At 49.5% G+C, this 12218-nt stretch overlaps 1 protein-coding gene across 1 annotated transcript in view; it reads right to left on the bottom strand.

The window, feature by feature from the left end:
• Positions 1-12218, bottom strand: part of CABLES1 (Cdk5 and Abl enzyme substrate 1) — a 99053-nt gene that overhangs the window by 38096 nt on the left and 48739 nt on the right. The window contains exon 3 of the mRNA XM_080919963.1: positions 10025-10117. Within this exon, the coding sequence (XP_080776089.1) occupies positions 10025-10117 (93 nt within the window). The remainder of the gene's footprint in view (positions 1-10024; positions 10118-12218) is intronic.

Below are 12218 nucleotides of genomic sequence, written 5' to 3'. Positions count from 1 at the left end.
ATAAGACAACCGCGTGCTGTTTCCAATGGACTAGTGAAACCGACCATCCATGTCCTTGCTCAAAGGGAAATGCTACCTTCTTTTCACAGGGCACGCAGAAAACTCACACCATCTTCCCCACCAGTGACATCTAACACTTTATTGAAGCCCAGATGTCCAGAAAGATTCCTATAAAGTCGAGGACATCAAAAGTGTCCCAGGGAGAGGGAAAGATTGCATGTTCCTGCTAACATCTGCCAGAGGAAAACATGAAATAGTTAAGAAAAAAGCTCCGCAGGGCTGGGACGAAGCTGCCTCTGGATACACAACATTTTCTAACACCTTTGGGAGGGTTAGAGTTTGCCCAGCACTCAGCAGACCTCTGAGTTTCTTATCCGCAGAGGACCATTTCTATGCCCTTGGGAAACTGCAGCTACTCAGGGCATCTTGCAACTTGTAAGCACAAATATTCCACAGACGCGCTTTTTCATGGAATCTGTTTGCACACCCTCGGTCCAGCGATGGTGACCTTGGGGAACACCATCCAGGATCCTCACATACTCTGTTGATGCCAAAATGCTAGCTTCTTGTTCCATTTCCTGCCCCTGAGGAGTTGGTCTTGAGAAATTTCATCTTATTCCGTAACATCAGAAATATCCCACAAGGATATTAAAAATGGGCAAGCAGCTAATGAAGTAAAACAAACAAATATTGCACTTGTAACAATGCGACGTCTAAGCACAATCCAGGGTCCATGGCAGGAATTGGGCATGTGCAGAAACATATTCTCCAAACTCACTCTTTCCACGCCTGAGAAGCAGAGAAACACTGACCACGGTGGTGCCCGGGGCAAACCCCACCATCTCTGAAGATGCCGCCTTGGGTGGCGGGAGGACTTGGGATGGAACTGTGATGTCTTTACTGAGGAAGAGATCATGTGACTAGGAGACAGACAGGAGTGATGCTGCAAAGGACCAAGGTGCTAGGGCTGCTGCCGGCCACTGATGAGGAGGGAAGGGACCGTTCTCCCTACAGCCTTCGGGGAGAAGGTGGTTCTGTAAGCCAAGACTCCCACCCAGCCCTCGGTGCTTTGTAAGGCAGCCTAGGAAATGGATACAGCTAGGGTTTGTTGCTATTCTTTCCGCACCTTTACTATGCTTGCCGAAGAGAGACACTAGGGGTCAAAGGCCAGTGCAGTACCTGGAAAACACACTCTCCTCAGCTCTGCTTACACTATCTTTCCCACACCCGTCCCTCCGTACAAGGCTCAACTAAAAGCAGGGAGAAGACTTGACTGCTTTCTCCTGAGCCTGAAGCTGGCAATTACATAATGGGTGTTGAATGAAAACTGCAAAACAAAAAGAAAGTGTTCTCGTACACCCTATTTACACACTTGCCAGCCACTGAGAGGCCGAGTTCTCTCCTTCAGAGTATCCCAGCCCCTCGGGCTGGATCTAAGTACAATGGCAAAGCAGAGGCCTGTGGGGCTTCCAAGGACATTCCTCACAAAGGAATCCCTTCCACCCGGAAATGGGACCGAGACTGTCTCTGGGTGGGGAATTGGCAGGAAAGAGAAGCCCTGAGAAAAGGGTGCTGGAACCCAGCCTGCGGCAGGCAGAGCTAGCCTGGTGTATGTTTTTGATACCTAGGTCAGGTTCTAAGGGGATGTGGGATTCTAGCAGGCAAGAATAATGAATCCGGATGAAAGATTCATCATGTTGATCTACAAGGACCTCAGGAACCCAGGGGCTGAAAGCCAGCTGGGCCAGCTTGAGTCCGACTTGGTCCAACTTAGCATAGCTGGTGAGCTGTGCTAATAGCTCCCTGGTTCCAGACTGCCACACCCCCACTCCTAATTACCCCTTCCACAGGCCAGGCCTTATTGCGTGTTAGGGAGCTGAATCTTACCTTGCCATTTAATTAGGCCCCCCATCTAATTAGGGGGGGGCGGGAGATTTCTGAGAACGAGCTATATAATTCTCTGTCCTCCCCCAGCCCACCTCTCACAGATGCCTTCTAAGCCCACCTTCAATGCCAGACACTGCACTAAGCGTTGTGGATCTGATGAATGATACAGCCTTACAGCTGTATGGAGGCATTTCCTCAAGGGCGGCTCCTTTCTCTGTGATAAATCCAGCTCGTGTCAAGGTGACACAAAGCCAGCCAGTACAACCTCTGTGCTTTAAAAACAAAACAAAACAAAACAAAAAATTATTGTAAGCCTAATGCATGGGGGGCTGATCTTGTGGCCCCTACATTCTGGCCACGCCCTGTCAGCAAGTGCCTTTTCTTCCTCCCTAGCACTGGAGGTAGGATGCAGGGAAACAGCATGTAAGGAGCCTTGGGAATGCACTGGTACTGCAGGACTCTCCTCTAGGCTGGAGACACTTATTGTCCCGCTGGACTTCAGTTTTGCTGCGGATACCACCCACAGGCCTCCCCGTGTGACAGTGGCAGTGAGGGCCTGTTTAGTCATAAACACGAAACTCTGAGAAGGGCTAAGAGGAATAAATGTGCCAACCATACAGCCCATGCTCTTGCTTCAGCAAGAAGAGGTGACGTCGCCGGTCTCCTATGACGTGGTTTCACGATTGAATGTAGTTTCTGTAACGTGCCTGTTCCTCTAACTCAAACTGTGTTTGTCTGAGGGATCACGGGTGAAGAGGTCACAAGCCAGGTCTTCGTGTCCTGACCCTGCTGCACCTTTCCCTCTAAAACTTGCTGATCCAAAGGAAGAAGTCACAGTGTCATTTCGGCCACCGTAAGAAGCTGACAAAGGGAGCTGAAATCCTGTGTGTCTTTTTCTGCCGAGTTCACACTTTAGAGAGAAGACATCAGCTTCATTCGTTACTCCTCCCATCTTAAGGCCTTTAAATCTCTCTGGAAGTTCCTCCCACAGGAGGCAGCAGCTCCTAATCTGTTCACCAGAAAACAGTCTCTGGAGGTGACACTGTCAAAGCATGTAGCCACTATCCCAAGTACCAGGTGGGTCACAGCCAGCCAGCGTAGTGCGCCAAAGACCCGTGGGTCCCAGGAGGGAAGTCCTCTCTCCTAAGAGGACTGCAGGTGACCTGTCACACCAGCGTTGTCTGCCTTCAGTTTTCATGTTCAGGACAGGGAGCCTGTCACTTTGAAGGCTCAGGGCCACCCCAGGTAGCGCGGCTCCTAGGAGGCTCTGTAGGCACCTGTCAGCCCCATGCATCTGCGCCTGAGGCCAACTTATCTTAAGTTTTTCCCCATGGAACACAGTAGGGCTCTAGTGAAGACTGGAGCCAGCAATGATTGGCGGCTCCTCTTGGCAGCCACCCCACTCCGGGGCGTTCAGGTACCATATAGCGCAGGGCAGCTGGCCGCTTCTCTTTCTCCAGTTTGTGGGTGGCTTTTTAACAACCTTGAGTCATTTTTTTAACTTCACATCAAAGTGAATTCATCTTGAATAGACCATATGCACCCACTCTGTAGTTTTCTACAAAAGTCACCCCAAGTGTCCTACAATGCCTTGCCCCTGGCTTCTGGTTGGCTTGAACTACACTCAAAGAGAAGCCAGATGATACCCACCTAACCCAAAGCCCAAAGCAGTCTCTGCTCAGTTTTCTGTGTTGCCAGCTCTCAGTGTACAAACACCCCCAGTTTCTCAGGGTTCAGCCCCTCTTCCTGTACCCTTTCTCACTCTGTCCTACCTCAATCTCTCTCCTGCTATTCCTCAACTACGCTCTGGATGTTTAGGCCTCCGTCCTGGAATGTCACAGGGCTGGCTCCCTTACAGCCTTCATGCCCTGCTGAAGGGCTTCCAGGGGCCCTCAGCACACCGCCATGTTCTCTTGCTTACCGCTCTGTGGCTCAGTATTTCTACCCTGTATCTCCTGTATGAATTAACTCATTCATTCTTTCTCTCTTAGTCTCTGACTCTTGGAAGTAAGACCCTTGTTTTGTTCTTGGATGCATACTAAGACCTACACAAAACAGGTGCCGGCAGGAGGTGCTGAAGGGACCCTTCCACCACTGCATGCCACGTAGTCATAACCTGCTAGCTAGAACAGTGTGTGTGTGTGGGGGGCTTCCGTGTGATCACCTGGCTGTAAAACTCTATAGACGGGAGTGTGGGAGGTGAAAAATTCTACACTCTTAGAGAGCAAGTCGTGACGGAGAGCGGGAAGGATCTCCACTGAACCCTCATTCTTTGTGTGTGTGTGTGTATGTGTGTGTGGTGTGTGTGTGTATGTGTGTGTATATGTGTGTGTGGTGTGTGTGTGTGTGGTGTGTGTGTGTGGTATGTGTGTGTGTGTATGTGTGTGTGTGTGTGTGTGGTGTGCATGTGCGCACATATGAACACAGAATGTATATGCTAAGAACAGAAACTGTCAATAGCACTCTTGGCTTTATTCCCTTGAGGATTAAAGGGTATCTTGCTGTACCAGAGGTCCTCTGTTGTGATAGGCTGCCAGTCAGGGAGGTCTCTGGGTGCCCCATCTCTCCCCCAAAGCTGGGAGTACAGCTAGGAGCAACCAAACATGAATTTTACATAGGTCCAGGAATTGATTCAGACGTTCATGTTTATTATACATTTACTCTTAATGATTAGTCAGTGACCAAGGACTGAGGAAAAAATAGTTTAAGTAAACACGTAAGAACAGGGTAAGCAAGCCGAACCCTCTGAGTACACCTGTAATCCCGGCACGTGACTTCTTCCAGGTAGGTGACCAGGAAGGTGTCATGCTGTACATGACACTCATGGCATTCACAATGTGACTGTAACTGGGTACAAAAGCCATGCATGTCTCGGGACTAGCTCTCCACCAGGGCAAGCTAACTGAGCCTACGCTGTGCTTAAGCCTACATTCTGGCCATCTTAATGCTAAGTAAGCCTCTTTACATGACATCCCCTCTGTCCCATAACTGATGGTCGGTCCAAATTGCGTCTATTCTTGATAAATTTGATCTCAGTGAACTGGGCCCAGCGCTTCCGGCTGATGAAGCAATCATACCTCGGTTCCCAAATATACCAGACATCCTCTGTTTTGCACAGCGGGGACTACGCCCCCTACTCTGGTCCTCTCTGGCTGAGGGGATCAGCTAGCAGCCCGTAGGCACTGCCCAGCATCAGGCTCTACCACCCAGCCCTCCTCCCATCCCACCCCCTGGGATCTGCTTAATGAAGAACAGACTAACATTTTGCTGAAATCAAGAAATGTAATGTCTAAAACAGTCTCTTAATTTACTAACCTAGTTATTCCATCAATGAGGAAATGAAGCTAATTTAACAAGACTTCTTGGTGAACTCACGTGGATGGCCAACCTCTCTTCTTACCCCACCCCCACCCCCACCCCATCTGTTCCTCATCTCTGCCAGCAAGCAGCCCAAGGCTTGTCGGGTTGATAATTAAAATTTACCCTCTGCCACAGACTCCTTCTGACTTTAAGGCAGCGTTTGCCTGGCATTGGGCTTAGAACTTAAAAAGTTTTCGTGGTGTGCTGACCGGAGATCACTTCATATTGTTAATTCTTTCCGTCCTCAGGATCTAGTCCTGAAGGTACAACTCCTTTTAAAAGTCTGTGCAGTGTGAGCGAGGACTACTGTGGCTGGCACGCTGCTTCGTTTCTGTGCTTCCCAGTTCTACCTGAAGTGGTTGACCTTGGCTGACCTTGTGCCGTCAACCCCACTGACATGTTTGTGATCCCTTCCCTTCTTCTGAGAATGGCTTTTAAAGCCCTGTCCCTATTGACAGTGCTTTATTTTAGCAAAGAAATGTAAAACATAAAACATGTGATTAGACACTTTGTCAGCGCACCTTGGGGTGACTGGACCCAGTCACCGTGTGTGCCCACATCACCATTCACAGCTTCTCCATCACCCCAAACCCTGTGTCCTCTCCCTGGGACCCTCACTAAGCTCATCTGTTTTCTGTTTCTCATGATCCATTGCATATTTCATATAAATGTGGTACTACAGCATCTGACGTTTGTGTCTGGCTTAACCTGTTCACGGCACAGCTTAAGGGTCACTGTGTGCCGGTTCGCCTCAGCATTAGGGCTGGATGGCACCCTCTGTGTATAACCCTGGTTGCTTTCCTATTCTTCCCTGGACTGCTGCTTTCCAGTTCTCGCTTCCCGTGGAGAAAGCTGTACTGGTGTATGCATGCCTGCTCGGATCCTCTCTGGTTCCACTAAGGATACACCTTGCTGTCTATTACTACTCCTTGGTGAGCTGCTGCTTTGAGCAGCTTGTGTTTGCTTCCCATGGCAAGGAGACCACTTCACAGTCCCATCTACCATGACCAAGAGCCCCAGAGTCCCTCCTCCTCCTTCCCCTGCTTTTCTTCTTGGTTCCTGTGTTGTGTGTTCACCTGTGGAGGCCAGAGGCTGTCTGTCTCAGTCACTCCTCACCTTATCTTTTGAGCAGGGTCCTCACTGAACCTGGCAGTCACTGAAATGGCTAGGGTGGCTGTGACTTTCTACCCACTCTGCTGTGACCTGCTGTGGTGTGGTGCCTGGACCGCCAGCTCCCACCATTCCCGAGGTGAAGACAATGAACTCTACAGTCAGACCCTGGCTGTGTGTAACTCCGCCTCCTCCCCTTCAGTGTTTGCTCTAACTGGGATTAGCCAGTGCATTCTTCTTCTGGCGCCCTTGGTAACTGCTAGTGGCTTACAGCAACACACATTTATTGTCTTCGATTCCTCGGTCACAACACTATAGCATCTGCGGGTATCACTGAGCTGGCTTCCTCTGGAGGCTGAGGAGGGAGGCTTTGATGGTTTGATGATCTTTTTAGCTGTTGACTTTTGGCCCCTTTCTACCTCCAAAGCCAATCAAAGCACATGAATGTCACACCTCATCATCCTGCTTCTCTCTTCCACCTTCAAGGACTTTGATTGTAAAGTCATCACCTGTTAGAGCAATGTCAAAGCCTCCTGTGATGGAGCCGTCTGTCTGTCTGTCTGTCTGTGATGGAGCTGTGGAGGTAGGGGACAGACACCCTAGTGGCCAGACATTATTCTGTTTATTGCAAACAAGAGAGGGATGGCTTCCACATAAAGTCATTTTTGGGTTACTTTCTGCTTTCTTTCTTTTTCAGTATTGGGGATGGACCCAGTGGTCACACCTGTTAGGCAAGCGCTCTAGCTCTAAGCTCCAGCCCACCCCTGATTATTTGGATTTCTGATTATTTTCATTCCTTGACTTCTAGAGCTGATGACTACAACTCATTCAAAAGGCTCTTGTGTTCGACAAATAATGGGGGTTAATATTTTTTTCTCCAGTGTTCAGCATCAAACTCTGGGCCTTGTGTATGCTAGGTAAACGCTGTACCGGAAACCATATTCACAGCTTTGGTTTTCTGTCTGTTTGTTTAAACAGGGATTTCTGCACATTCCTACAGCCTGAGGAGTGTCCTTAAACTTGTGAATCTCTCACCCTCCCTCCCAAAACGCTGAGATTACAGGCATGCATCACCACATTCAGCTAGCTATGGAAGTTCTTGGGGTTTGAGGTCTTGTCGCCTGGCTGGCCTGGAACTCAGAGATGCATCTACCTGCCTCTGCCTCCTGGATGCTGACATTAAGCTGTATGCAGCCATCCTGGGTTGCCTGTTGAGTTTGAGTTCATGAAACAAACCCTTCAGCTCTTCAAGCCTGGCACTCAGAAAGCACCCAGTCCCACCACGTGATAGCTGCAACTTTACCGACTCCTTGGTAACATAATCCTTACCACAAGAGGACTTTAGTCTGGGACCCACTTTTTCTTCCAACTATAAACTCAAAATGACCCCCTTTCCCCAGGGCTGGGGCACAAACCTGCTTCTTGTGTAAGAAAGATCTAGAACAATATGTTTCCTCACAGTTCGCCCACCTTCCAGGGATAAGCACCTGCAGGGTAAGGTGAGGGCTCCCGGCTTACTCTCCTCTCAGAGGTAGGCCTGTGGCCTGTGTCAGGAGACAGTCCTTTGTAGCTGGCCCAGTTGCAGAAGAGGCTCAGCTGTTTCCTCTGCACCTTTCTTCACACAAAAACCTCTCACAGAATTGACCAGAATTCAAATGTGAACCATCGTGGTAACTTCATGCTTCTATCCTACCACCTCACAGGCCAGCGAGGCTCTCGGGGGTCACGGAGGGATGCTGTTCTGAGGCCAGTTCAGGCTCTATGCTTGTTACAGTGCCGGCTCATTATATACAGTTCTCAGTTTTGGGATGCCTTTCTCTCATTTCTATTTCAAAATTATGTTTCATACCTATTGTAGCTTCGTGTTATGAGCAAGGGCCCAGGTTGCACCGTAGACTGAGCTACTAGGCTATGCACTTATGGGAATCACCAGGTCCGGGAAGCGTGCGCAGCAGTGAGCAGGCACACGCCCTGCCACCACGCACGGCGGCCCTGACCAATACCTCAGAGTCTGGGTCCAGCCAACCCACTGTGCTGTCAGGCGACGGTGCTGCTCTGCTTTCTGACGGGCCAGCCCACCTCCTCCCACTCCTCAACCCCCAACCAGTTTCCCTCTCCTACCTCAGAAATCCAGTTTCCCGCCTACATTCCTTTCCAGTTTTGTTTCACATAAGGACAATCCACCCACCCTTACTGATAAATCCCAGGGAGGAAGGGAACCTCAGTGGCCTTTTCCTGTGCTCCACCTTTGTCACCTGTCCCAGATCTTCAGGGACGCTGAGTCTCCTGGAACTGGCTCATCACACCTCACTCTCAGAACTTCTCACCCCGCAGCCTCCCTGGCCTGCAAATGCTACTGCAGGTCCTAGGTAGGGTATAGAGGGAGGCAGCTCCACGTTGTACGTTAGAAATCTCTGATGCTGTGCTTGGATGGTCAGGACTGAAAGTGGAATCCTTTTAATTAGACTCGTCTCTGGCTTTGCCATTAACTTTTTGAGGGGAATTGTAGCGTTTCTGTGTTTATGTTATGGTTGAAAAAAATAACAGGAAAAAACTAAAAATGGCACCAGAACAGGCTCAAAGAAAACAGAAACGGTGGCAGAATGAATGTGGCACATTGAATGACAGGGAGTGTTGGTGAAGACAAAGTTCCCAGTCATAGGTGAGCATCGGCTGGCAAAGGGCGTGGGAGAATCCATGCTAAGTCTGCAGAAGGTACCCCAGTTGTGCTGTTCAGAAACTACTATAGGTGTTATCAAAGTACGCTCCTTCCCTGAGAAGGCTAACAAAATAGGCATAAGCCTTAGAAAGTAGGCCTTTAAAAACCTACTCCTTAGTGCTGTTCCACAAGATGTAAAATGTATTTTCTACCCTCAGAATCACAGGAACTCTGGGCTTTAATGATCCTCTCTCTGAGAGCATGTTTAGCAATTTCATTTTGTAAGAACTGGAGTGTTAGTGGGACCATGCAGCCTTCTAGAAATCGTATCAAATGAGGTGGTCCTGGCCCTCTGATCTGGGACGGCAAGTCAGTAAGAGGAGCCATCCCTAAGGGTCTGGGGTTGGGGGAGTATCAGTGGACTTCGGCCATTGGACTACAGGCTGACAACTACTCCAATCTACTTGTCCTCTGCAGAAGGCTTAATACTGAGGTTGTACACTCTCAACCGTAACTGTTATTTAGTGAATGAATGGAGGTTTTCCAGTAGACGTCAGCCCAGAAACAGCCAACGTCCAGATATAGCCTCCTAAAGAATCACCTACTCCACAGCCAAAGCCAAATTCAGGCTCATATCTGGCATTACTGCCCAGCCCAGACGGAGCTGGTGAACGAGAACAAACCCAACAAAGCAGGAAAGCAACTGTTTCTCTGGACACTGTTCTCTTTAAAATGTACTGCGCCCTATCAAAAACATTGCTGCTCCGAGCCTCTCCCGAGGCCTTTAGAACACGGATTCTCCAGATTCCTTTGGGTGATTCCAGAGAAGTCTGGGAATGTGGTATCTGCTATAAAAGCTTAGATTTTAGCCCTGCTCAGTCTGGCCTCCCTCCCAGTGGCCCTGTCAGCGCTGTGCTAGAATGAATGGTACCTGCCTTCCTGGTCACCCTTCCCCACCCCACCCCCGCGCCCCCCCAGCAGCCGGGCAGTGCTGCGCTGCAGTGGTACCTGCCATTCCTGGTATCATGCTGTCGCATGTTCTTGATAAAATGAATTTTCTTAAAATTCTTTGGTCTGGGAGAACCGGAGAGTGTTCGACATCTGAAAGACAAAAAAAGAAAATGAACAAACAAACAAACAAAAGTCATTTAAAAATACTATCAGTTGTCACTGGATAACTTGGACATCTCCAACACAAAGACAGGAAGGAATGAGCAGATAGGTGGCCAGTTGTCCAGTGGCAGGCAGGAGAGGGGTGGGTGCAGGAGAGGGAGGGGTGGGTGCAGGAGAGGGGTGGGTGCAGGGGAGGGAGGGGTGGGTGCAGGAGAGGGGTGGGTGCAGGGGAGGGAGGGGTGGGTGCAAGGGAGGGGTGGGTGCAGGAGAGGGGTAGGTACAGGGGAGGGAGGGGTGGGTGCAGGAGAGGGGTGGGTGCAGGGGAGGGAGGGGTGGGTGCAGGGGAGGGGTGGGTGCAAGGGAGGGGTGAGTGCAGGAGAGGGGTAGGTACAGGGGAGGGAGGGGTGGGTGCAGGAGAGGGGTGGGTGCAGGGGAGGGAGGGGTGGGTGCAGGGGAGAGAGGGGTGGGTGCAGGGGAGGGAGGAGTAGGTATTAATGAACTTTAAAAACCCAAAGATTCCTTGATAACACTGATAGCATTTTATGAGTCTAAAAAGCTAGCTAATGAAAACTATTGTCCTTTAACAATATAACCTAAACAGATCCCAAGGAAGGCAGTCTGAGGTGTCATCCCAAAGAAATGCCCTAAATCAACACAGGTGAAGGAAACTGAAGGTTGTAAACTCCAGAGATTTAGAGCAAGAGGGATAACATGCAAATTCCATTTGAAAACAACTCTGAGTCATTTTCCTTCTGCAGTGGGAACTTGGCCTGAAAATCCTGGACAACAGCCCCAACTCCTGACTCCACTTGGGACGGGATGTCACAGCGTAAATCTGAATGAGATTCAGGACCTAGCTAGTTGCTGTTTCGTTTTATTGCTCCTGAATAAATTTTAATATGTAAACATCTATTGAACCAAAGTGACCTGAATTAAAAAAAAATAAATTAAATTTGCAGATAGCATCGCCCTGTGGACCCCACACACACACACCACCACGAGATGAAGGAAGCCCACAGGGCACAGGAAATACTGAACTAGCCTGGAAATCCCACCTAACAGCCCCACAGACACCACAACCAAAGCTGAAAATCCCACCACGAAGGGGCTAGAGTTTTGTCCTACTTAAGTCCTTCCTAACTTGGCTTCTGCTATAGAATGCGGATGCCCGGAACCTTGTCTGGAACAGCACGGTGCACGCTCCCAAAGCCATGCTGAGCGCTGGGAGGGACAGCATCTGAATTCTGTTTCAAGTGGGTGGAGGAGGTGGGGGTGGTTGTGGAGGGGGTGGGTGGTGGTGGTGGAGGGGTGGCTCCACAGGAATTTCTAGTGGGAGGGGGTGGGGTACATGTGGGAGCTGAACTGGGAACAAGGAAGGCAATTCCAGTCTTTACCCCTCCCCACAGGGCAATTTCCAGATGGGGTCAGGTCTGGTTTATCCCCATCTACCCTAACCAACCCTTCCAGCAGACACCAGCTTTCCTGGAAACCTTTCTTAGAGTGCAAATCACAATATATTTTAAAAAAACAAATCCTATTAAAATGACCCAATGCAGGCCCAAGCCAAGGCAGATATGTATTTTGGTAATATTTACTAGTAAAGTTCTTCCATGGGTTGTGTGTCCAGAGCAGGAAAGCCCCATTTCTCCTCCCTGCCCACAGCGGGGTTGGAAGCTTCGGCAAAGACCACCCTCCTCCCAGCCTTCAACCCTGAAATTAGTATAACTCGATTTATGACTCCTGGCCTTATAGGTTCCTCAAGGCTCCCAACGAAGATATTACCAACACTTCCATCCTTGTCGGTAATAACCGTGACGATTGTGACCATATACACACATGCATGTGTTTCGTCAACTGCCAAGTAACCACTGGAATGACTGTGCTTATGCACAGATGTATAGCGTCATATGAAAACCTCAAGGCTATGAGCAGGAAGGGGGAAGTACCTACATTTTTCAAAACAGCAGCTTTTACTAAAGGCTCTGAATTCACAGCTCTAAATGGAAGGTTTTTTGTTTTTCTTCAGAAGCCTTGCAGAGCTCCCCCTGAAGGAATGAATCAAGAACAGGCAGAAGCGGAGTTTGCACCA

Source organism: Micromys minutus, assembly GCF_963924665.1.
Source record: "Micromys minutus genome assembly, chromosome: 8".
NCBI classification, from domain to species: domain Eukaryota; kingdom Metazoa; phylum Chordata; class Mammalia; order Rodentia; family Muridae; genus Micromys; species Micromys minutus.
The sequence above is the reverse complement of the archived record's forward strand: the minus strand, read 5'-3'. Positions and strand labels throughout refer to the sequence as shown.